Raw genomic sequence first — 26,589 nt, forward strand, 5'->3', positions numbered from 1 at the left:
TATACATAAAGTAGATAAATATTCCTTTGGGAGGAGTTAAGATAATCTAACTTATTTTATATATTTAACTTTATTAAAGCATACATTTGTGGGGTTTTGGGGAGGTTGGGTTTTTTATTTATTTTTTAAATTTTTTTAAGGCACTCATTTGTATTTGGAATGTTTATAACAAAAGTATATCAAATTAAATTTAAAAGGAAATTCATTATCCGAGAAGAAAAAAATTTAATTGTACAGTATTCATATATCTTGATGGTTTTATAAGACATACGGGAAAAATCTGTGAGATTGTTTTTGCTTTCATAAAAAAAAATAAGTAATGGACTACCTAGGTCAAAACTTGCTTGAACACTCAGAATTTTGGAGAAAAAAAAAATCCCTCCGACATATTTTAACTAATTCTGTATTTCAGGATGTTTACTGTTGACAAGAACATAAAATGAAGTATGGATTCTATGGGGCTATGACCCACGCTATTCGTTGTCTTCAAGTTCAAATACTTCAGATGATGACCTTATTTAACTGTCATAAAGAATGTAAACAAAATAGGGACTTGGGTTGTCTTTTTAAAAATTTATATTCCAAGTCTCCTTATGTCCCAGGCATATTAGCATAACTTGTCTAAAGTCATAAAGAAAAACTGACAGAAAAATGCTTCGGATCACCATGTGTTTTCAATTGATGCCGGCAAAAACTAACCGAATGGAAGGCATTTGGTTCAGGTTTATTTTTCCTTTGCAGGAACAGCAGGAACATGAAGCCATCACTCTTGGTGTTTATTGTGTATCTGCTATGGTTGAAAGATTGTCACTGCGCACCGACGTGGAAGGACAGCACCGATATCCATGGAAACCTGAAGGGTACGTTTGGTTTCTTTATCCGCACCGTGCCCTGTTTGCATGTCCTGCTGGCACGTACAGTGATTGAGAGTTGAGAGATAACTGTATTCAGTACGGCCTTCTAGTTTCACGGTGAGAGGTTCTCTAGGCACTTCAACCAAACAGACATGACGCCAAACATCTGGAGTAAGAATAGAAAATTCCAGGCGGGTATCTGAGAACGTTCACATATCCAGATGTTTGCTATCACACAGACAAAACTTGCCAGGTTTTGGACTGCCTTTCGTGGTATCATCCAGATGTTTGGTGTCCTCTAAGCACAGTTTTAATGAACAGTGAAATTCTTTTCTAGCATTTGAAAAATTTAAACAATTAAAGTAATCTGTGCACATATTCTTGAGATAGTGAAAGAACGGGATTATAATGACATCGAATCTGGTGGGTCTATGTCATTAACTTGTGACCTTTATTTGAGAGTATATGCTTTGGATACTGAACACTGAGAAAAATAAATAAGTTAAAATGTTGCTTTAGGGGTGTCTAATAGTAAATTTAGAAGCAAGAATAAGCTCCTTTGCACATTGACTACTGCAAAGAGAGAATGAAAATGAATTTCATACCCACTACATGCTAATTAGCGGTGTGTGAGAGATGTCCAGTAGGTTATTAAAGAATCTTGCATTATATGAGGTACTTTCTAGGTTTGACGCCTCCTGGGAAGGCAATTAAAGCTGAAAGAAAGGGAAATTGTTCACTATGTTTGAGGTGCCCAGTCGGGCATTTAATATAAATTGTCTGTGAAGAAAATTTCAATTTTTTTTCTAATATAAACACACTTGAGTTTTAAGTGAAAGAAAAAAATGGATAAATGGACGCAGGCCCTGAGGAAAATGACAAGAATGAGTTTAAATGAACTCTGACTTGCCTAGGAGCTCAGAAGCGAGGGATAGAACGTATCATCTATGTGGCGGCTCCGTCCATGTGGCAGCTGACAGCCGAGTCATTGTCATCTACTTTCAGAGTTTGATGCAGTAAAAGAACAGCTAAGCCTCCAGTTTGGAGGCAGGAAAAATCGTGAACTCGTTGTAATTCTGATACACTGTAATCTGAGCAGATCTCAAAGGAAAAAACTACAATGTATCTTTTAGGTTTTTCTGAGGCTGGAGACCTAAATGTAGAGGAAAAGGTAAAGAAGGCTTTGATTGGTATGAAGCAGATGAAAATCATGATGGAAAGAAGAGAGGAGGAACATACCAATCTGATGAAAACCCTGAAGAAATGCAGAGAAGAAAAGCAGGTACAGTAATTGAGAATAACACCTGTTCTTAAATATAGCTAGACCATAAACACTGCATTGCTTAGTGCAATTGATAAATTACTTCTTTCCCCTAATAATGGATTTTCTGGACAGCCGCTCTTAGTGGAGGAAAAGTTTGAAGGAAATTTCAGATTTCTTCCAAGAACACAGTGCTAGCAGAGTAGACCTTTGCAGGACTCCAAATCCAGGAATTTGGGGGATTTGTCTCTATTAGGGAAGTGCTACTTTCTTGAAAAGACTTTATCCTTAATTCTTTCTGACTTGGGATGTTGATTCAAAACTGTTTCGGAAGTTTTTGGCTAAATCTGTGCTTTCCAAAGGTTTTTGATCTCCCATCCCTATTACTAAAATTATTATTAGCCTTCACTCCTAAATTTATGCACATTAATTTATTTAGAAGTTAGACACATGAATTGCTACCATTAATATCTCAAGAATGAGGTTCATCACTAGCCAGGGTGGGTATTAAGTCCATATTTCAGATAATCTTCTGGAGAGTATTTTGAAATTTTTTTAGCCGATCGCCAGATCTGATTAGATCATAGTTTTACTTTGTCACGTGACCAACAAAGAGCTTATAATGAAGAAGTATCAGCTCTGCCATTTGTTTGTCTACCTGAGCTTAAATTATTCACATTTTTTTAATATGCTGGTTATTTTTTTTTTCAGGATTTTTTAAGCCTCTTGTCCATTTAATGAGGGTTAGTCTAGTTAAAATTAGGTAATAAAACGATCATTTACCTGCGTTCTCTTAAATTGGCAATTCATTGCCATCAGCTCTAAGGGAATAGAGAGGGAACCAGTGTCCATGCTCCTGGAATGTGGAGGGCCCCACTTCCCCAGGGTCCTCCTGAGCAGCCGGCAACATGGAATGGTCTGACATAAGCACCATAAGACAGCCCCAGTGTATATGAAATAGTACATCACCCTAATCAATTTCTTCACTCAAATGCCTTTACTTAAGAGCCGCAGTTCAAACTATGTACCTTAGCAATGGGAAATATACATTACAGTTGACTCTTGAACAATGCAGGGGTAAGGGGTGCTGACCTCCAGCCAAAAATCTGCATGTAACTTTTAACTCCCTAAAAACTAAATTACTGATAGTGTACTGTTGACAGAAGCCTTACCAATAACATCAACAGTCAAATAATACATATTTTGTGTGTAGGATGCATATTAAGGATATCATAAAGAGAAAAATAAATCCACATGTAAGTGGACCCATGTATTCAAACCCATGTTTTCAAGGGCTGATTATACATCTAAATGTCCATAGAGGATGTTAAAAATTATTCATATATTACAGTACAAAGCTTAATATGTTTCTAAATTATGAACATTGCATGGCTCCCAGTTTAAGACCACTAACAATGAACATAACATGCAAAACATTTCAATTATTTTTTAAAATTATTTTCCAACATTGCCCTTAAATCAAAGAAGAAATCAAAACGGTAACAAAAATGATTTGGAGGGCACCTGGGTGGCTCAGATGGTTAAGGGTCTGTCCCCACGTCTGGCTCCTGGCTCAGCAGGGAGTCTGCTTCTCCCTCTCCTTCTGCCTCTCCCTCTGCTCATGCTCTCTCTGTATTTTTCTGTCTCAAATGAATAAATAAAATATTTTAAAAAATAATAATTTGGAAAATATTTTAAATTTTAACATTGAGAGTCAATTACTTTTAAATTTTATTTTTAAAAATTTGTAAATGCAGTAAAATACACATAACATCAAATTTACCACCTTAACCATTTTCATGTGTTATAGTTCAATAGTGTTAAGTACCTACACACCGCTGTGCAACCAAGCTCCAGAATTCCTCCCATCTGGCAAAACGGAAACTCTGTACCCATTGCACAACTCCCCATTTTTGCCTCCCCCAACGACCAATTTTTAAATTAAAACATAAAAATAGAAGTTTTAATATTTCCCCCTACACCTATAGACATGTGAATTGGGGGCCCCCAAACTGCAGGGAGCTGCCAGAATTCTATTTCTGAGCACAGTGGCCTCTGGGGAAGAAGAGCTGGATTCTTCCCCAGTGGGATTGTGAACCGACCCCTGGGAATAATGACACTCGATATCATTTACAGGCCCTTTATAAAACACAATATCACATGTAATCCTTCCAGCATCTGCGAAACCCATTATTTTCACTTTACAGCTGAGGAAACTGAGGCTCACGATGTTCGTGAACCTGTAACCCAGCCCTGTAATGAATGACGGGGAAAAAGTCAGCGGGCAGCGCTGTGTCTCTGGGACCCAGTGACTTTGTTTTTCTCCCTTTCCTCAGCCTCCCCACAAGCCAACAGTGTAAAACTATGAAAAGAATGCTCCAGTTAGGGGTGGGTCAAGTAAGCCAATGTCAGCTCAGTTAAGGTTTGGACACTCAAAGAGTCCATTTAAAAATGGAAAAACCTGTTTAACTCTGAGTCTCCCGCGCTGAAATTACATTAAAGTGAAGATAAAGGATACTTCGGACAAACTATGACAGCAAATATGAGTTTGGTGCCCCAGTCCCCCAGCACAGAGCACCGCCTATCCTCAGGGGACCCAGGGTCATAATGGACCACTCTACAGCCCCTTGCTATTAATATTTAGTGAGAGCATCTGAAACGAACTAAAAGTGGGAACTCCAGGGGGGCTTAAAGTGATTTTAACCTCACACCAAGTTTATATGGGACTTTGATACACTGTAAACTACGGGAATAGTCCGTGGGTGGGACATCTAGGGGGAACAGAAGGAATGGGCGGGGCATTCCTAAACCAGAGATCTTCCTCCACAACATGTCACTACGGAAACTTGGCACAGGTGATTTGGTAACTGGTTTTCGTTGTGGTCTTGGAGGTGAGTGGAAGGAAACAGGTAATAACACACTAGATGGCTTGCTTGCTCATCTCACGTAATACAAAGCCTTCAGAGGTAAACCCTATCGCTATTCCTCTTTGCTAAGGAAGGTACTGAGACTCAGAAATGTTAAGTAATTTGCCCAAAGGTACACAGCAACTGTAGTTTGGAATTGGAAATAGTGGGGTTTTGGTTTATGGTGACAATGAACAGGGTATTTAAAACTGGGACAGACTTAGGAAATGTGGGCAGTATTGTTTCCTGCCACGATAGGGTAACTTTCTTGAGAAGACGTAGGAATCCAAAATTATTCTGCAACGCCCAAGGAGATAAGAAAATCCTCAAAAGATTCTCGGCGCCACATGGTTCTTTGGGCTTAACATGCCAGGGAAGGGTGATTTGTTTTTCTCTTCCATTAGGTAAAAATGCACACTAAATTGGTTTTAAGGACAGAAACTTTGCTCCCTCATGTGGTTTTCACTTAAGGGAATCATTGTTAGCTCTGAAACTGTTTGATGGAGGAATCCATTACACCCGTCTGTCCCCTGAACTAGGTCTCAGGCTTGGAGGGAACCAGTCCTTAGAAGTCCACATGAGCAAGGAGGCCAGGGGGCTAGGCAGGGGTGCTGGCCTTGAGGGAGGTCCTGGGGCAGGGTTGAGATTCTCAGGGACAGGTGTCACTTCTGCTGGGTTCCCTTATCACCCAGAGTGGGACCTGGACACATACAGCAAGGCACCACGAGGGGGAGCACTTGGAATATGGATGAGAAGAAAGACGCCTCCCCCCTCCCCTCTCCCCCCTCTACGCCCCCCAACGCAGCATCTCTGCAATTAGAGTGTAACTTGCTAGGCAGATTTGATATACAAGAATTGCACTTTCTTGCAAGTTTAAGCACATACAAACATCAAAGGCAGCATAAATAAATAAATTTGTAAGCTTTATAAGCCTTAAAGCCCACTTTCCGCATCTGCCAAGAACTAGATGTGGAGACAGACAAGTAAACAAGTAAATTATAGTCATCCGCCAGAGTGGGGACCATGTCATGGTTCACCCACATCTAGTGGTCTGTCCCATAGCAAGTACCCAATAAATAGCTGTTGAATGACAAATGAATAGATGGGTAAGATTTGCAGTCTTCAGTAGGGATCGATCAGTGCTCTTTTCTTAATCAAACAGAAAGGTAGATTCAAGTAGATCTGTCAGCAGCCAGGGGCCCGATGAAAGAATGAAGAAATACATCAAAATATGCACACTTTTTAAGCGGTGAAATCAGCTACGGTGCACACAGAATTACGAGATGGAAATAGGGTATTTGTTTCTCCTTTTTAATCAGGAAGCCCTGAAACTCATGAATGAAGTTCAGGAACATCTGGAAGAAGAAGAAAGTCTATGCCAGGTGTCTTTGCCAGATTCCTGGGATGAATGCAAGTCTTGCCTGGAGAGTGACTGCATGAGACTTTACACAACCTGCCAACCTAGTTGGTCCATGACAAACACGGTAAGGGGAAACAGAGCTCGAGCTTTCAGAATTCTTACGGTACTTACTCCAGTTTAATTTTTTTTTTAATTTTATTTTATTTATTCGACAGAGATAGAGACAGCCAGCGAGAGAGGGAACACAAGCAGGGGGAGTGGGAGAGGAAGAAGCAGGCTCATAGCGGAAGAGCCTGATGTGGGGCTCGATCCCACAACGCCGGGATCACGCCCTGAGCCGAAGGCAGACGCTTAACCGCTGTGCCACCCAGGCGCCCCTCCAGTTTAATTTTTAAAAATTAATTTATCTTACTATTTAGAACAGAGATGCCTGACCTGATTCCGGCCTTTTACGATCTAGACTCCAGCATTCATGCTGGCTTATGCGGAAACAACCTATGTACATTCAACTTACCAGCTCAAACAGCCATTCAGTGTTTGTCTCTCCCGGTAATGGCACTGAATATATCGCTCTTAGAGATATTCTGACTCTTTCTGCCTTTTGTTATTTGTGAATATGTCCCCACTAGATTGTAAGCTCTTTGAGGGCATGGATATGTTATCTATCTTCATGTAAGCATTGTAGGTATCTAATAAACGCCAAATTGAATTCTGAATAATAGTATTATAGTCTCTGATTTCAACCTGCTTTAATTTTTTTCCCTGGAGGCCAAACATTTGGAGACATTCTCTGCCTCCTGAATCTCTCCTTCGATAGGCTTCGCCTCTTCCGGCAACACACACATATGCACACGTTCATGTCCTCTGTAGCCATATCTGCGCATGTCCTGCACGACTGGCATGTTTTCTTTTTTGTTCCCTTTGGTTATCGTCTGGGCAGAGGGAATCACAGAGGGTGGTGACCTGAATAGGATGAGTTCTGCCCTATAAAAGGCTCCTATTGCATTGGCCTCAATTTCTCTTCCCTTCAAGAAGTGAGCTGAATATGAAAGGCAGTGAAATCTCCCTCCCCGTATCAGAGCATGCACTAATTAGGGTATGTTCCTGGCTTGGCAGTGCCATATCCGATTATAGCGGGAGCAACCCCTAGGACAATTCATTTGCCAAGTTAATTTACCTCAACTGTTAATTGCGTCTGCTCTATTTTTATAGCCCCGGTCACTCTCCAATATACCAGAATATGGTAGAATGAGCACTGGCTAGAAGGCAGGAGATTTGGGGACCATTCCTGTCTGTGCCAGTTGTGTGACTTTATGAAAATGTCTTGGGGCTTTAAGATTTGTTTTTGTGGGTGGATTCAGGGAAATAGAAGCTGGCAGAGAGAGGGGCAGACAATTGACCCACAATACTTTTTGAGGAAGGCACGAGTAATGTAGGGATTCCTGGAGAATTCTTTGAACAGCACTAGGATGCTAGCCCTGTGAGGTTTGGTAATTGGTATGCTCTGTAACAGTCAGCATGGCCACATCACTACAATTTAAGGGCAATTGTGTTCTGGCATGAAGTTGGGTACCATATAGATGGAGAGCACTGTGTGACTGCTGGAAAAAATTCTCCCACTGAGTATAAAATTCTACCATTATAGCTTCATTTCTTTGACTACAGCCAAGGAGGGCTTTGATCCTACTAATATATAACCATCCCTAAGTAACCTATCTAACTCAATCAAGTTTCTATAATACAGTGTGAATGTGTTTATCTTTTCCTTTCCATAGTCTAGTTTGTGAGACAAGAAAGAGGAGACCATAAATTCACTAACAATAGTCCACTGAATGAAACAAGGCAACCCCTCCCCACCCCAAACCCTGAGACAGAGGTGAAAACAAGAGCCTTCTTCACAGTTCTGTGGCAACCTAGACGGTACCGGCTGGCATGCCGACCACGGCCACCACATCAGGTGTGGCTTGTCAACAATACTGAAAACTTGGCCTTTTCAGGCCTTGGGTAGGCACATATAAACAAAGAAGAGTTTCAGATCCTCTTTCCACACTCAAAATTAAAGGTACAAGAGTGTTCATAAATGATCTTAAAATGAGTCACCTTTTCCTAGCTTGCCCAGAATTGTTTTTGATTTAGAACAACCAGTGTAAATGGACTTTAAAATTTACAGTAAGAAGTGGTCCCTGTCAATTATCATTCCATTTAAAAATAACAAAATAAAATTGATTTTAAAAAAAGAAATGGTCCAGAAAGAATTAATTTCTTATTCCATTTTATCCTCCACCCCGCAGGTCGAAGAGTTTTTCAGGAAGATATATGAATACCTGTTTCCTTTCCATGAGGATAATGAGAAAGGTCTCCCTGTGGGGGAACAGTTCATTGAGGAGGACACGCAAGTGGCTCAAATAGAGACTGTGTTCAGCCAGCTGACTGTGGACGTGACATTTCTCTTTAACCGAAGTCTTAACGTTTTCAAACAGATGCAGCAAGAATTTGACCAGACTTTCCAATCATATTTCATGTCAGATACAGACTTAATGCGGCCTGACTTTCTTCCCGCTCCATCCAAAGAGCCGAGGGAAAAAGCAGATCCTGTGCAAAGTTGGGACATTCCCAGCTTCTTCCAGCTCTTTTATAATTTCAGCCTCTCTATTTACCGCAGTATCAGTGCAACAATCACCAAGACACTGAATGCAATAGAGGATTCACCAAAACAAGGCAAAGGCAAGTATTAAAAGATGAGCTTTCCTTAGATGTCAATACTAAGGTTAAGCTTTGTTTACCTTTGGAAAGAGTAGACATTTCTAAGTCGTGCAAGGTTTCTGAGAGTGACAATTTATGGAGAATCAAAATTTCAGAGCCTCTTAGAGAAAGCTTTGAAGTCTGCCGAACACCATCCCTCCTCCGTCATTGCCAAGAGCCCTGTGGGGCTGGTGTCTCTTGTTAAAGCAAATTTTCAAAGCTGAGAAAGAAAACGCTAGCAGCGTGAGAAGCTGAACGAAAGTTGCCTCCTTTATTAAAACCCATGTAGATATGCTCAGCTCTATTCTGCTAGAACATCATGGGATTTCTTTAAAATCAGTCTAGACTCCTCAACTCCCAGTTTGGGAAGGAGCCCTCATGTCCTGTATTAACCGGGTCACGCTGAGTGCCCAGTGTCCTCTGCATCACTGCCTTACGCCTTTAAATCGTAGCATTTATGCACAAAAACACAGAAGATGCTCACAGACAAACCCCAAACTACAGACACCAGAATATCTATAAAGGATAAGAAGTGCCTCTGCCAAGGCCAAACATGCCCCACGAGGGTCCATGTTGTCTTCAGGCAGAAGACGATGCCTTCCTTGGGCTTCTGTGGGGGTGGCTGGGACACAGCATCTCAGAAATGAGAGCTGCTGGCTGGGCCAAGGTAACATCTACATTTCCTTAGACTTTTGTCTTATGGACACAGGCCCATGGGAAAATACTCCCCTCTGACATGAAAAATAATGTGGGCTCCTTCTAGAAATCCTGCCATTTGTAACAACATGAATGAACTGGAGGACATTATGCTAACTGAAACAAGCCACACACAGAAGGACAAATACTATATATGGTACCACTTATATGAGGAGTCTAAACTAGTCAGGTCGTGGAAGCAGAGATTAGAATGGGGTTGCTGGGAGCTGAGTTGAGGGGAAAATGGGAGATGTTGGTCAGAGAGTGCAAAGTTTCTGTTACGCAAGATGAGTAAGTCCTAAACTTATAAGTCCAATTGTGCAGGAAAGCGCCTATCATTAAAAACACTGTACTGAATACTTGAAAATTTCCTAAGAGGGTAGATCTTATGTTACGCATTCTTAATAATGATGATAGTAACAATAACAAATAAAAGGGCAGGAGAACATTTTTGGAAGTGATGGATAGGTTTATGGCATGGATTGTGGTGATAGTTTCATGGGTTTATACTTCTCTCCAAACTCTCCAAGTTGTATATATTAATTTATGCATAGCTTTTTGAATGTAGAAAGAAATGGGCTCCTTCTAGTTATTTTCCAATTATACCAGCTGTACCTGCAACATCTGAATCAAATTCTCAAAATCACCATGACATTGTATCGCTGGTCTCTATCTAGAAGGCGCCTACGTCACAGCACCAGAAACTGAAGCCAAAAAACAACACATGCCATCTTTCCCGTCCCATTGTCCCATGAGCAGAGAACAGCCATCATTACTGGAATCCTTGTTGGGTTCTTGTTCAGACTCTGGAGGACTTTCTCGTAAATCAGGTGTTTTCTCTGGTGTTCTATCCTGAGGTTCCAAATTTGCCGATATTCAAGGAAAGCATCAACACAGTAGACTAAACATACCAATCCTGGGGTGATATTAGATAATTTTTGCCTGAACTTCTACAGAGATACCAATTGTTTGGGGATAATGTTTGGCATGTGTTCATTAGAACAAATTGGCGCCCCCCATCTTTCACATTGCATACAACCTTATTCGGGGGTTGCTACGTTCACACGTGCACGGGAGTATATAGTGATTCCTCCACTTTGAAATGGAAATAACTTCCTAATCACTGCAACTCCCTCCCACTCCACTGACTAAGAATGTAGATTTCCACCAGTTCTGCCCCAGCTTCCTCCCCATTCTCACAGCCCAGAACCAGCCCCCCCCCCTCAGCTGACCCTCTGCACAACCTCCACGTTGGTGATAACCTGCATATCCAGAGCCCCCTGTGATGCAAAGGTAATATAATGCAAATATGAAAAACAAAACAAAAGAGCCCGTGTTACACTCTTACACTCTCTTTCCTCTGCTATCCCTCCCCTAACCAGACAGCGCCCAGCTGGCTCCACAGAGGGGACGCTCTCCTCTCAGATGAGCACCTGTGGACTATTTATCAAGAATAGGCAGGGGTTGTAGGGTATTTGCAAGTGGTTTCCATGACTTTTCTGGACAGGTGGTAGGTGAACAATAAACCTAACGCTCCTGGAAAATCTGCCTAATGAAAAGACATTCTGAGCTTTGCCCCCTTGTAGACAGAATAACAGCTGCCCGAAGATATCTACACCCTAATCCTCAGGACCTGTGAATATGGTGTGTTACACAGCAAAGGGAAAGTAAGGTTGTAGAAGGAATTGAGGTTGCTTGTCAGCTGACCTTAAAATGGGGAGATTATTCTGAATTACCATGTGGCTACAAGGGTTGTTAGAAGTGGAAGAGGGAGGCAGAGTGGAATCTCTAGAGATGGTAGCATGAGAAGGACTTGGCCCTACTTTGCTGGCTTTGCAGCTGGAGGAAGGGGGCCAGGAGCCAAGGACTATAGTTGGCTTCTAGAACTTGGAAAGGCAAGGAAATAGATTCTCCCCTAGAGCCTCCAGGGGGGAAAAAAATTGCTGCCCACGCCTTGATTTTAGGCCAGTGAGACCCATTTCAAACTTCTGACCTACAAAACCAGAAGATCATTGGTGTTATTTTAAAACCACTAAATGTGTGGTAATCTGTCACAACGGCAACAGGAAACCAGTACAAGCCTCTTGTCAGTTATAATGGCCAACACTGAGTGAGTGAGCGCTGTGTATCTGACAACCTTCATGGATGGGCTTTATTTGTCATGATTGTCCTAAGAGCTAAAATTAGAAAAATAGCTAGAATTGAATAATGAGCACCATTAAAAGAAAAGAGGAGATTATAAAAAATCAAACATTGGGGCACCTGGGTGGCTTAGTTGTTTAAGCACTCAACTCTTGATCTCAGCTCAGGTCCTGATCTCAGGGTTGTGAGTTCAAGCCCCGTGTTGGGCCCCACAATGGGCGTGGAGCCTCCTTAGAAAAAAAAAAATCTGAAATATTTTGGTTTTTAATATTTGTATTTGATTGAGTGTGGTTTCATTTTAGTCTTCATATGGGAGAATTTCCTTCCCACTTTGGTCTTTCTAAACCTCAGTTCCTGAATCTGTTGAAAGAGAATAAAATAGCTCTTGAAGTTGTCCTCGCTTGCCGTGTCAATCTCTGGAAAGGATAGAGGAGACTGCGTTCAATAAAACTGTGTGGTGTAGTAGCTTGGTGCAGTGCCAGAGGCTGGGAGGTAAGAGTTCTAATCCTACCTTAGAGAGCATTCGTTGACTTTAATTTTCCCTTGAGTGGGGTGGTGAGACAGAGGCAGGTGGGGACAGTAGATGGCCAATATGAGTGATGGCACCGGAAGTAGCTGCCTAGAAGGGTCTGGAGGCTCTGTGATGGGTTACTGCCATGCCATGGACAGGATGAGGAACTGGTAGCGTATGGCTCTGGAATTTACCATCCCTGATCTGTATACCCCATATTAGTCTAGATGCTGGGAATAAAACCACGATTATGACACAGCCCCTGCCTCTCCGGAGCTCAGTCCAGAGAAAGGAGAACAGATCACTGGACAATTACATTACCTCCGTTACCATATTGTAAGTGAAATAACAGAGGAAGGTACAGGAGAATGGCATGATTTCAAATGACAAGACCAAATCCCTTCCCTCAGTGGGGGGAGTCTAACAGAGAAGATAAGAAAGCGACCAGTACAGAAAACAGAGACAAGCTCTGCAGCAGAACTCCTCACAGGGGTCCTGGGGGTGACCTAACCAATGCCTCAGGTTTTTAAGCAACAGACTCCACAATTCAGCTCAAAATGAAATGTTTCATTTTAAAATGTTGATGATTTAATTGAAGAAAAAAATCATCAGGTTGTAAATTAATAATAAATGTTTCCTAATGTGAAACTCTCAGTTGAGAACTGTCAATTTTCTGTGGGACAGTCTTCTTTTTTACATCATCATTTTCATAGGAATTTTTAATTCTTCCAGAAAAAGAAAAGGGTTTCTCAAAAGTTGATTGGCTTTAGATGTTTCCCTAAATCTTTGACCCATCGTTCGTAACATTATATATGTGAAACGCAAAAGGAATAGTAAGAAAGTAAATGCCTACCACCCAGCTTTGGAAACAGTCCCAGTACCTTTCAAACTCCAATGTACTTTCCAATTATAGCTTTAAAAAATTAAAATAATTATTAGAAAATTTTTAAATAGAAAGAAATCCAAAGAGAAAAGTGGCCTATAATCCCTTATTTAAGTCACGGACATCAGAAATAATAATAATAAAAATAAGACACACTAAAATAATTCAAATATATAAAAGAACAAACAAATGAAAGCTGCCCTCTCTCACCCCATCAAGTATCTCTTCGAAAAGATTCCTCATGATTCTTTCCAGAAAATAAAATTATATGCATTAACCTTTCGGAGGCGGGGGGGGGGGCAGTGTACAAACAATCATAGTAATGGGGTTGTTGGATCAAAGAATATATGCAATTTTAAATAGATGTCAAATTGTCCTAGCAAATTGTGCCACAGTATGCCCTCCTATGACTGAATACAGAACGATTTTGAAAGAACTGGTACGAAACAGAAATGATGTCACGCCCACGCCTTTAAAATGCAGACCCTAATGACATTAATGTGCAAACACTATGTTACCTGCAGATTCTAACCATGGAAGCCTGACTTCAAAGGTGTTGCCTGTGCGGGACAGAGGACTGTGTGGAGAACTTGGCCAGAATTTGTCAGAATGTTTCCAGTTTCATGCCAGATGCCAAAAATGTCAGGATTACCTGTGGGAAGGTAAATAATTATTATTTTCCAGGGTTTCAATAGTATTCTGCTCAGAGGTCACAATCTCACTTTTACAAGCATCATGGGTTCATTTACCTTCCCTCAAGCACTTTTTTTTGCATGCTGATTCCCATCTGGGGGTGCTCAGCGTAGGTTTAGAAACTTTCATTATTCAAAAGTAAGCCAACTCCCTTTTTCTCTTATTTAAAATTCCATCATTGCTCCTGCAACATTTTTTATGCTTAAAGACCAAGAACCACTACTGCGTGCAAAAGAGAAGGTAGGAGCAAATTAGGGCACTCCTTCCTTCTTACTGCAAGAAAAAGAGAGCCCACCACGGAAGCCACCTTCCGTTGTATAAGCAAATTGTTAGCCAAGTGAGTTGTTTTGTTTTGTTTTGTTGTAAGTGGCATTAACCCTTTCCAATTGGTGGGTTAATTCCTAGTTCGTATTTAAATATGTAAAATGGCTCCTCCTCAGAAACAACCCTTCTCCTCCCAGACCTGGCCAAGAAAGGCGAGAAATGCTTCCCTCCTACGGCCCCTCACTGTCCTCCCTCCCTCCCGTCTTCTCCTTTCCCCTCCCCTAACTAAAGTCACTCCTCCCACCTGCCAGCCCACCCCCCCCAACACATTTTCTCATAAAAGCCAAGAGGTTTCGATTCCTATGCTTCTGCTTTTCACCTCGCTGAAGCCCTGAAGGAAGGAGTTGCTAAAAGGCTAGAAGATTGAATATAAACTGGACCTTTTTGTTTTTTCTCCTGAATGGCTAATTCACTGACTCTGCACCTCTGTTTCATCACATGGAGAATGGAAATAACAGATCTATTTTATACAGGTGTTTTCCAGATTACATGAAATGTCTACCATACTGATTTTCATTATTGAAGGTTTTGCTTTTTAAGTCACAGTTACAAGGTTGCATGCAGAAACAGAAGTTTTTATAACAGAAAAATATACACAAATACCCTGATTACTTACAAAAATAGTCCCACTCAAACATCCCATCTATGTATCATCGACTTCCTTTCATCCAGTTAAAAACTTGGCTGAATAATCTCTCCCTGTCATAAAATCATGCAGAAGATGGGAGAGGGAACCGGAGAAAGGTGGTCAAGAGGTACAAGCTTCCAGTTATAAGATAAAGAGGCGCGAGGCAGGTAAGCCACGGCGGGATGGCCATCGCTAACCTGCTGTGCGACGTACGGGAAAGTCGGTATGAAAGTAGATCCTAAGAGTTCCCCTCACAAGGAGAAATTTTGTTTTCTTCCTGTTGGATCTCTACGACATGATGGATATTAACTAAACTATTGCAAGAATTAGTTCACAATATATGTAAATCAGACCACCAGACAGTACATCTTAAACTTAGACAGTAATATATGTCAATGATTGCTCAATAAAACTGGAAAAAACACGGCAGAAATCAGATAATACAGTACAAATGTCTCAGGCAATCAATACACATCAGACGATGCGTTCGATTCAGCAGACATCGGGTAACACGGAAAGCAGGCAACGTGAATCGGCTGCTGCATAGAGAAAACGTCAAGGAAAGGGTGCTCTATCGCGCTCCCATACGACTTGAAGCTTTTAGGATAAAATGCATTTTGTTACAACGGTATGAAGGATGCAAGAACAAGAACCCATGTGCCTACAGCTGGATTCAGAAACAAAACATTACCAAAATAGATGAAGCCCCCTCTGTGCCCCTTCCAGATCACATCCTCTTTATCCCCTCAAAAGGAAACTGCTATTTTGAGTTTAGTGTTTATTACTCCTTTGCTTTTCTTTATACTGTTATCACGTGTATGTATCTAATAACACACACAGCATACATAGCAATGTTTTGCATGTGTTTCATTTTGTATCGTCCAAGTATGATTTTTAAGTTTAAAACTATGACTCATATAAATATAAAATGAGCATGTGTCAAGATGAATTGATCCTGTTAATGAGGGAATCCACAAAGTGTTAAAGGTGTTTCAAAGGAGTACAGGAGAGACTAAAGAAATTATAGTCAAAGATAGACAGAACATGGAAGTCAGATTGCAAAATTAAATATAAACTAGTTATTGGGCAATAAAATAAGTTTTGCAGTAATGTTTTCTATCAGACCAAAATAATTTATGTCTCTACTGGACAAAGAGCCCTCGCAACTTTTCAATTTAGATGTTCGTCTAAGCACATAGAATCTGGCCCTGAGCACCAGTAAATGGTAAACCCAACAAAAGATCATTTCCCTAGAGAATCAAAGCGGCTTTAGGTGGTCTCTTGGTCAGTGCTTTATATAACGTTGAAAAGAATGCAGCCATTCTTCTGCCTTATTTCCAAATTTTGGATGATTTTTCTTAACAATGTAAAATATTATTAGTTATGTATTCTTTGGCAACTTGGTTTGTCACAATATAGTTTGTGAGATCCGGCCATGTGAATACGTGTTCTAAGTCATTAAGTCCCTGCTCCCGTCAGTCTGTGCAGACCTATCAAATTTATCCATTCTCCTTAAGTCTAGTTAAGTTGCTTCCATGTGTCGCTATTACAAACAACTCTTCTACATTTTGCCCAACATTAATTTTGCCTCTTCAAGCAACATTTGATTCTTTCCTTGTTCTAAGATGAACCACATAGCTATAATTATAGATGCAAGATCTTATAAATCTTATAATAAATTTATATTTGATAAACGTTTTCCAAGACATCATAAATCTTTTTGTTTTCCCACTAGTTACCATGCATTTTTGACCCTGATTTTAAACAGATTTACTGTGACTCTTTTCCTCTTCTCCCATATCAATTGCTGGTACTGAATATATACATCCAAATTCAAAATAATAGTATCCCTTTGAGAGGACACTAAGGGGTTTTGATGTGGAAGGGGCCCAGTGGGGGCTTCGTATGTTTAGGTAATATTTCATTTCTTAATATAAGTGGTAGGCACATGGGATTTATACCAAGGAACTTTGTCTCCTGCCCATTTTGTTATATAAGACCATATAATTATCAATTGAACTAGATCTGTTTTGAAAGTGATGCGGGTATATAATCAATTACTTAAGAACAATAGGCATAAACTGGGAACTCTCCTAGGCAGAAGGGGGCATATGTATAGATTAAAACAAAATAACCACAATAATTTGTGGTTTCTTCCATCAAGAAATATTCCATAAATCTGGGCTTGGCCGTGGGTCTGTTCTTAGTGAATGCAGCATTGGCAAATGTGACCAAAGTGCAGGCTTGACATGTGCTAGTAAATTAAACCTTGTTCTGGGGCATCTGGGTGGCTCAGTCCATGAAGCGTCTGCCTTTGGCTCAGGTGGTGACCCCTAGATCCAGTCCCGCAGTAGAGTCGGGCTCCCTGCTCAGTGGGGCATCTTCTTCTGCCCCTCCCCACCCCATTCATTCTCTCTCACTCACTCACTCTCTCAAATAAATAAATAAAATCTTTTAAAAAAAAAAACAAAAAAATTCTCTCTTGCTGTTGGATATCTATCTACTACCATGTGAACATTTGTGTATCTCCTTTGGAGAAATGTCTACTCAAATCCTTTGCCCATATTTTAATTTTGTTGTTTGTCTTTTTATCATTGAGTTGTAAGAGTTCTTTATATATTCTAGATACTAAACCCTTATCAGATATATTATCTACAAATATTTTCTCCCATTCCCATGTGCTGACTTTTCACTTTTGGAATGGTCCCTTTTGAAGTATAAAAATTTTTCATTTCAATGAAGTCTAACTTATCTATTTCTTTTCTTTTTTGTATTTTGATGCTACATCTAAGAAGCCATCGCTGAAGTGCCAGGGGGCTCAGTCAATTAAGTGTCTGATTTCAGCTCAGGCTATGATCTCAGGGTCATGAGGTCGAGCCCCACATGGGGCTCCGTGCTCAGTGGGGAGTCCGCTTGAGATTCTGTCCCTTCCTTTTCCCTCTGCCCCTCCCTCCACTCACCCTCACTCTCTCTCTCAAATAAATAAATAAATCTTAAAAAAAAAAAGAAAAAGAAAAGAAACCATTGCCTAATCCAAGGTCACATAGATTCACACTTATGTTTCACCTACAAGACTTACATATCTAGTCCCTGTATTTAGGTCTCTGATACATTGGAGTTCATTTTTGTATGGTGTGAGGTAGGAATCCAGTTTCTTTCTTTTGCACTGGATATCCAGTTGTCTCAGTTCCACCTCTTGAAAAGACTGTTCTTTCCCTCATAGAATTATCTTGGCGCCTTCGTTGAAAACCCATTAACAGTAAATATAGGGTTTATTTCGACTCTCAATTCTATTCCATTGATCCTTATGTCTATCCTATGTCAATACCACACTCTTAAACGTTGTACTTTGTAGGAAGCTTTGGGAAGTGTGAGTGGTCGGTCTTCAGATCATCTTTCCACAGTATCAAGCTGCTCATCAACACAGCTATGTAACTTCCTGTAATCCTGACTCAGTTCAGATGGGCTGTTGTGCAATACAGCACAGAGCTGCAAAATCGTAGTGTCTTGTAAGCACAAAGGTTTATTTCTCACTCTGCTGCGTCAATTACAGTTTGAGTGGACGCTCTGCTACACCTGTCACTCAGGGCATTGCAGCCTCCACTATATGGAGCAAACCTAGTTCTGCCATCAGGGGAAAGGGAACATGATAAATCCTTAACTGTTCCTTGTGCATCCTCCAGAGGTGAGACCCATCACCTTGAAAACACCACACTCAACTTCAAGGTGATGGGAAGCACAATCTCCCATGCGCCCTGATCAGAATGTCAGTGAGTAGCCCTGATGACCCTTCAGAGACACTACCGAAAGGAGGAAAAGAAAAAGACACATTTGCTAAATGTCCAATGAGCAGGCACTTCACAGTGTTATATCATTCACGCCAATTTTACCTAATTGAAAACTCACTGAAGGTCCAAAGGCTGGAAATAGACCTAGAAAGCTTAAGGGCTGGGATTTAAACCCACATCACCCAACTCCAAATGTCATGGGCATTTTCCTTCACCATGTGACTTTCTTCTTTGCTAGACTGTCCCCACGTACCTGAACTACACACAAAAGTAGATGAGGCCCTCGAACTGGTCAACGTATCCCATCAGCAATATGCCCAGGTTCTCCAGATGACCCAGCGTCACCTAGAGGACACCACCTATCTGATGGAGAAGATGAGAGAGGAATTTGGCTGGGTGGCTGAACTGGCAAACCAGATTCCAGGAACTGAGAACGTCTCCAGTTCCATAAAGGTAATGGAGAGACCCGAGAACAGATATGGCGATTCCATGTGCATACATTGATTTTTTTCTGTTAATTCACCTGTGTAGTACATCGGCATTCGAAAACAAGCTGTGGGAGGATATTCGTATTTCCATTATGATTGTATTCAGGCTGACCTGAAACAAGAAACTCTATAAAGAAAACCAACTTAAAATGCAAAATGCTTTCTAATCCAGACATGGCCAATTCTGCTTAGAGCTACAGGGATGTACTTAACTGATACAAGTAACTTTTAAGAAACCTGACCAGTGTAATTTTTAAGAGAGAAAACTTTCAGGTGAAGCAACGAGCTCAAATGCTGACCCTGATACTTAGCAGCTGAGTAAGTTTGGGAACATTCCGTAACCTTTCTAGGTCTCAGTTTTCCCCCCTGAAGAATGGAAATCATAAAAGGATGCCTTCAAACGGATGTCCGTAAAGCCATAAGTATAGGTTCCTTATCCAAAGCAAGAGTTTTGCAAATTCTAGCTCTCAATAGTTTTTGAAACAAAAAGCTGCTGACTTACCTTGCGAGTTAAACGTATTTGTATACTAATATTCACAACAAAACATACTGCCATCTTAAGTTGCACTTATACCATGTTTCCCACCGTCAATCAATAACATAAAACAGTGACTGATTTCTCTTCCAACCAACTGCCCCACCCCCACTCCCGTAACCGCATTACGTTAACATACAAATGTACCGGGCTGACGACTCCTGACGAGGTTAGTTACTGACGGTTCCTAAAAAGACCTGGATACAAAAATCACCAGGCAGAGCAACTGAGGAAGCAATAGTTTGTGCCTCATGTAATATCAGTGCCTTACCCAGATCCCCCGGGATCCTTTTACCAACTTTGGCTGGTGCGGCTGCTAACTGCTCTTCTCGCCCCCAAACCTTCTCCAAAGGCTTGCCCTAGGGGACACTTAAGAGCTCCCAGCCGCAGAAACAAAACAAGTCGAAATCAGAGAGGGAGCCAAACCGTAAGAGACTCTTAATCATAAGAAACCGACTGAGGGTTGCTGCGGGGGCGGGGGTAACGGGTGCGGCGCATTAGGGAGGCACGTGATGTGATGAGCGCTGGGTGTTATTCGCAACTGACGAATCAGTGAACTCTACCTCTGAAACTAATATACTATATGTCAACTAATTGAATTTAAATAAATTTTAAAAAAAGAGCTCCCTGCAGCATCAAGGTGAGGCCAGAGGTCACCTGAAGCCACATTCCTAGATTAGCTTCTCCCTCTTAGTTTCCCCTGAAGTCACCCTTAGTCCGTCACTTGCGTCAGAGTCTCAGGCTCTGCTTCCAGGGAATCTGGCCTATGATAATCTGTGTCCTAGTAGTTCTGTCTCTTTCAGACTGCAAAGTTGTGGCCCCTGTGTGGTTTGAGACATAAGTTTAGAGAGTCATAACCAGCACATTAAACAAACAAAACAGAATAGGGCAGACTGGGAGAGAAAATATTAGAGCACATTATCTTTGACAAATCATATCGCATATATCATGGAACTTTCATTTCCATTATGTGCGTGTACGTGTGTGTAAATATGTGTGTATACATATATGTAAGACTTGTTTTTGAGTCATGACGTAAAATGTATTTGTAACTCTCGAACAGCCAAATGTTCTGAAAACCACGCTCCCATCCCGGCTGATTCTCTGATTCATTTCCTCCGTTAGATAGATCGTACCCGAGGAGAGTAAAATAATTCAGTATACTTGATCATCCGCACAAATACAGACTTTCAGCTAATGAGGAAAAGCTCTTGTCTTAAAGAATAAAATCTGAAGAAAAATTTGAGCAGTGCTTTCAGTCTAATCACAGCCCAGAGTTAATTGCTTTCATCGTCGTCAGTATTTTCCATTCTATGCTTCAGTTTGCTTATATTCTAGTGTCTCTGGGTAACACTAACAGATTTACCTGAAATTCTTTATATTGATGACAAAGGCAGTTCTGTGCAAAAATCTCCAAATGAAATAAAATTATGGTTTTCAAAGATACATTGTTCTAATAATCATTGTCACAAAAGAGCGCTTACTATGCATCAGGCAATGTTCTAAGACTTTTTCATACACCAGACCGTTTCATACTCTCAGTGATCCCTCCGAGGTATTGTTTTTCACATTTTACAGGTGAGGCACAGAGAAGTTAAACAACTTGCCTGAGGTCACACAGCTAGGAAAGCAGCAGAACTAGGATTCAAACCTAAGCAGCATTTTTCCGGAATTGTTGAACTTAACCACTTTGCCAAACTACCTGTAAAAGTTATTTTTCTCAAAACAGCTCTTATTTCATCATGTAACAGGAAGTGCAAAGTCATAAAACAGCAAGGACCGAAGAGGAATACACAAATTCCAACAGGTGAAAAGTTATGCCCCTCAGGTTGTAGTTACACGGTGTTAGCTTTATAATTATTCATTAAACTAGACAAAAAAGCTTTATGCAGTTTTTATGTGGTTATATTCACCAAAAGGAAAAGGGGGGAAATCATGTTCACTATTCTTTCATAAACTAGAATTAAGAAATTATCAGTTTTTATTCTGCTTCTTAATATTTTGTTTTAGTTTTTTTGATAAGGGGGTTATTTGAAAACATTTTCAAAATAGTTCTCTTGAGGTTACATGAACTTGCATGTCAGTACAATGTCATTTAAATTATTAAAATCAAAGTACACACACTTGAGAATTCACTAAGAGTAACCCCTGTGACTTTCAGATGACTGGGTCTCACAAACATCACACATGCCACCCTCAATTGTAAATGTCCTAGGAAAACTCAGTATTAAGCTTGGTGCATCACATTAATATTTGTGACGCTGACAGTTGTGCTCACCAAATACTCTGTCAGCAGCTCTTGCTGTCAGAACTTGCTGGTGCCACGTGGCAAGTTCTGGCCAAGGAAATGCGAACAAGACTGACCAGGGTTATTTCTAGACTGAGAGAGTGGAGGGCCCGTGTGTACTCATCTGCTCTCTGTCTCTGCCAAGGGCACAAAGAAAGCCAGGCCTTCCTCGTGTTACAGCCACGAGATGACATGCCACTGTCAACCAGGGTCCCGAGCAGTGGAGGCTGTGCAGAGCGCCTGAAATGGACACAAAACATGAGTGAGAAATAAATGTTTGCTGTGTGAAGCCACTGGGATGCTGGGGCTACTTTGTTACCTCAGCACAACCCGGCCTGTCCTAACTGATGGCTCTTACATGAATGCTGAATGTGCACTGGGGTAGAGTAATCTTTCATGTGTGATCCTTCTTCTTAGGTGGTTCCAAATGTTCAGGAAGGCGATTTTTCCAAACAAGATGACACGATGGTAGACTTAAGCGTTCTGTCTTCCCCCAACTTCACACTCAAGACCCCTCTTGAAGAAAATGCTGAGAGTTCTAACTTCATTAGCTACGTGCTGGAGAAAGCTGTGCAGCATATTAAGAAACATTTTAAAACTTGGTAAGCAGAGTGTCTGGTTAGGAATGCCTTGTTGATAGGAATAGATGATTCATTAAGGGAAAGACAACAAAACTAGTTTTTAAATATCTAGAAAATAGGGGTGCCAGGCTGGCTCAGTTGGAAGAGCAACGGACTCTTGATCTCAGGGTCATGAGTTCAAGCCCCATGTTGATAAAATACCTGGAAAATACGTTCAACCTCATTAATCATCAAAGACATAAAAATTAAGACGATAGCACTGTGTGCCTATCAAATGTGTAAATTTTAAAAAATACAAAATTTTGATAGGAATGTGATGAAATGGAAATTCTTATATGTTCTTGGCAAGAACACAAACTGTTTTTGCCTCTCTGAAAATAGCTTTTTGAAAAGCTATTTGATTATGCATGTCAAGAGCCATAAAACTTCTTTTTGATATAGCAATTCCATTTCTGGAATCAATCCTAAGAAATAAATCTATATTTGATTAAAAGTCTCCCCAACTCCCCTGCAGGAGCACCTAGGTAGCTTAGTAGGTTAAGAGGACTCTTGATCTCAGCTCGGGTCTTGATCTAGTGTCGTTAAGTTCAAGCCCTGCGTTGAGCTCCATGCTGGCCGTGAAGCCTATTTAAAAAAAAAAAAAGTCTCCCCCAGCCCCAAAATCTATATTTGCAAAATTATTTAAAGTAATAACATTTTAAGGGGCGCCTGGGTGGCGCAGTCGTTAAGCGTCTGCCTTTGGCTCAGGGTGTGATCCCAGCGTTATGGGATCGAGCCCCACATCAGGCTCCTCCACTAGGAGCCTGCTTCTTCCTCTCCCACTCCCCCTGCTTGTGTTCCCTCTCTCGCTGGCTGTCTCCCTCTGTCAAATAAATAAAATCTTTAAAAAAAAAAAAGGAGTAACATTTTAAAAACAATTGTAATGTCTAAAGACAAGAGAATGGTTAAGTAGATTGTAGTTTAAAATCTTCTGAGTTAGTGGCACAATTAAAACTGTATATAACATTCTCTTTTGGTAATATAATCAATCTTAAATAATAATTAAATTTTAATTCTAAGTTATCACTCATAAGGGACCTTGTTAGTAGGTCAATGTATAATTAAGCTAGATATTATGTAACTTGCTGCCTGTCCCTTTACCTTTGAGTTCTGGAGAACTTTTTTTCAAGTTATAGTAGTCAAACGATCGATATCTTTTTTGCATCTCCTAAGTGAAGGCACAGAACCCAGGTACTGTGGAGGAGAATCTTTGACAAGATTCTTCCCAAATGAGTTTCCTCTCCAGCAGGGGCTGGGGCGGGGGTTTAAAAGACGTGCATGTAACAGTGATGCAAGATGGCATATAGTCAGTCCCATGGCCCAGGCCTCTGGGAATTGAAGAGAGGACACTTGACTTTCCAGAAAAGGAGAAACTGTTCAGCCGGATATATTTCCTTTTTCCTCTTCTTTTCCCACTGGCCTTCTATCTCCTTTCCTTTGCTCTTTCCCTTCCTTCCTTTCCTCCCACCTTCTCTTCCCTCTTCTCTTCTTTAAAGAAAATGGGCTTTCCATTATTTTGCTATGTATTAATTTTTTCAAAAGCCCCAAGAGCATTTATGCTATTACCCATTCTGAACTTTTATTCCCAGAAAAAAATACACTGTCTATAAATAATTTATTAATATTTTGATTTTTATGCTTTTTTTTAAAGGTAAGAAAACCTGATGCATCCTATACCTGGCAAGCAGAATGACCTGTGCGGGTACCTCTGAGACCAAAAACCCCAAATGTATGAGATAAAGTAATAAATGAACAGCAGGAAAGTATGTCCGTTACCTGCTACGAAGTACCGCAATTTTCTCATGCTGAAGGGTAGTTTAATAGCTATTCAAACTGAGTTAAAGTAAAATTCCTTAAAAAAAAACCCACATGTACATACTACTGAATTCTATGGTATATTAGTAGTTCTTTGTATATTAAATAAATATAAAATCACCAAGGTGTCTGTTTTCCATCATTTCTACTACAGATATGCCACTTTCTAATGAACAAAGGGTACTTCTTTCAATTTGCTTTTGGATTTACAATATAATAATTGACTTCTTGAAAAAAATCTTTGTTTAGTAAAGACCTGTAACTTCTGCGCAGATTTTTTCTTGTGGTGGCAAAACATACATAATAAACTGTATTATCTTAACCATTTTCAAGTGTACAGTTCGGTAGCATTGAGTACATTCCCATCATTGTGCAGCCGTCACCTCCATCCACCGCGAGCACTTTTTCATCTTCCCCAAATTAAACTCTATACCCACGAAACACTGACTCCCCATTTCTCTCTCCTCCCGGGTCCCTCGCGAGCACCATTCTCCTGTCTGCCTCCTCCAGGCACCTCGCCTGAGTGGAATCAGACAGCACTTGGCCTTTTGTGACGGGCTTATTTTACTTGGCACAGCGTCCTTAGGTTTGATCCATTCTGTAGGCTGTGTTGGAATTTTTTTTTAAGGTTAAAGACTATTCCATTGTGTGTGCGTGTGTGTGTGTGTGTGTGTGTGTGTGTATCACACTTTGTCTATTCACTCACCCATCCATGGATACGTGGGTTGCCTCCTCCTTCGGGCCATCGTGAATAATGCTGCTGTGAACACCAGTGCACTTCATTGTTTCTTTTTAAAACTGACACAACAGGGCTCTCCTTGAACAAGGCCACACGTAGTTTATGGAAAATACAAGATGTCTTTGGCTGACACTTACTTAACCTCATAGTTTGAACCTTGGTGCAATAATAATAATCAGAAGCTTGTTTGCCAGTGTATGTCACCAAAGTTTCAGTGGAAATATATTTATGATTAGTCTTCCCAGTTCTGAAAAGGAATATAATGAGAGAGGACTCAAAACCGTTATAGCATTTTCCACCCAGTCTTGAAATTCTATTTGACAGGAAGGCTTGTCAGAGGAAGAGGGTCAGAGGCAGCCAGTTGAACATAATCGACTGCAAATGAAGATAAAACCTCTCCTATTAACATAAGAACTAGGAAGATCCATAGGAGAAGAAAGGGATAAAGAAAGGGGGGGGGTAATCAGAAGGGGGAATGAAACATGAGAGACTATGGACTCTGAGAAACAAACTGAGGGCCTCAGGGGAGGGGGGTGGGGGAATGGGATAGACCGGTGATGGGTAGTAAGGAGGGCACATATTGCATGGTGCACTGGGTGTTATACGCAACTAATGAATCATCGAGCCTTACATCAGAAACCGGGAATGTACTGTATGGTGACTAACATAATATAATAAAAAAATCATTAAAAAAAATAATAAAAAAAAAATCAAGAAAAAAAAACCTCTCCTATCAAAACTGAGGGCCATAAAAAAAAAAAAGACACTATTGATAGCATCTTGGACTCGTTAATGTGCAGCAGTCTCAAATAAATACAGCCTATTCAACCATATATTTGATATATTTGCCAGAGAAAGTGCCAAAAAATAAGTTAGAAAGGGAACCTGACTATTTTATGGCCAATGAGCTATGGAAAACCTGCAGAGTGAGGAGCAGGAAGGGGGGGTTGGCAAGTGGAGAGCCGCGGCCTTGAAAAGGCTCTGCGCCCAGGCTCACCTGGATTCCACTCCCAACTGCTGTATTTCCTAGGGGTGTGACTTCAGGCGAGACCCTTAACCTCTCTAAACCTTGGTATCTTTACCTTAAACTAATAAAAGGAATAGTTTTTGTTTTATAGAGTAGTTATGAGAACTACAATAAATAATCCATAATGAAAAGCATCAACAAACGGTAGTGTTGATTATAAAATGACATTATTACAAAGTACCTGACTCAGAGTTGGCTCTCCAAAATGTTTCCTGCTTTCCTTGACCTAATTGGATCAACATTCTTGAGAGTTTGGTGTGTACAGAAAAGGTTTCTTTTTTAAAGATCTT

At 40.6% G+C, this 26,589-nt stretch overlaps 1 protein-coding gene across 1 annotated transcript; it reads left to right on the top strand.

The window, feature by feature from the left end:
* Nucleotides 1–470: 470 nt before the first annotated feature.
* CLUL1 (clusterin like 1) lies at nt 471–22,704 on the top strand. Its single transcript, XM_008690500.2, has 7 exons — nt 471–860; nt 1,988–2,136; nt 6,341–6,505; nt 8,673–9,105; nt 13,880–14,017; nt 19,027–19,241; nt 22,516–22,704. Exons 1-7 carry the CDS (start codon nt 755–757, stop codon nt 22,702–22,704), a joined length of 1,395 nt encoding a protein of 464 aa, XP_008688722.1. The 5' UTR covers nt 471–754.
* Nucleotides 22,705–26,589: the final 3,885 nt, after the last annotated feature.

Source organism: Ursus maritimus, unplaced genomic scaffold, assembly GCF_017311325.1.
Source record: "Ursus maritimus isolate PB19 unplaced genomic scaffold, ASM1731132v1 scaffold_18, whole genome shotgun sequence".
Classification (NCBI taxonomy): Eukaryota; Metazoa; Chordata; class Mammalia; order Carnivora; family Ursidae; genus Ursus; species Ursus maritimus.

What these genes read in the sequence shown, in the direction of transcription:
- CLUL1 (XM_008690500.2), top strand. Translation starts at nt 755, where the DNA reads ATGAAGCCATCACTCTTGGTGTTTATTGTGTATCTGCTATGGTTGAAA. An exon ending in TATCCATGGAAACCTGAAGG is followed by an intron (nt 861 to 1,987) that starts GTACGTTTGGTT and finishes TGTATCTTTTAG; the next exon opens with GTTTTTCTGAGGCTGGAGAC. An exon ending in ACGTCTCCAGTTCCATAAAG is followed by an intron (nt 19,242 to 22,515) that starts GTAATGGAGAGA and finishes CCTTCTTCTTAG; the next exon opens with GTGGTTCCAAATGTTCAGGA.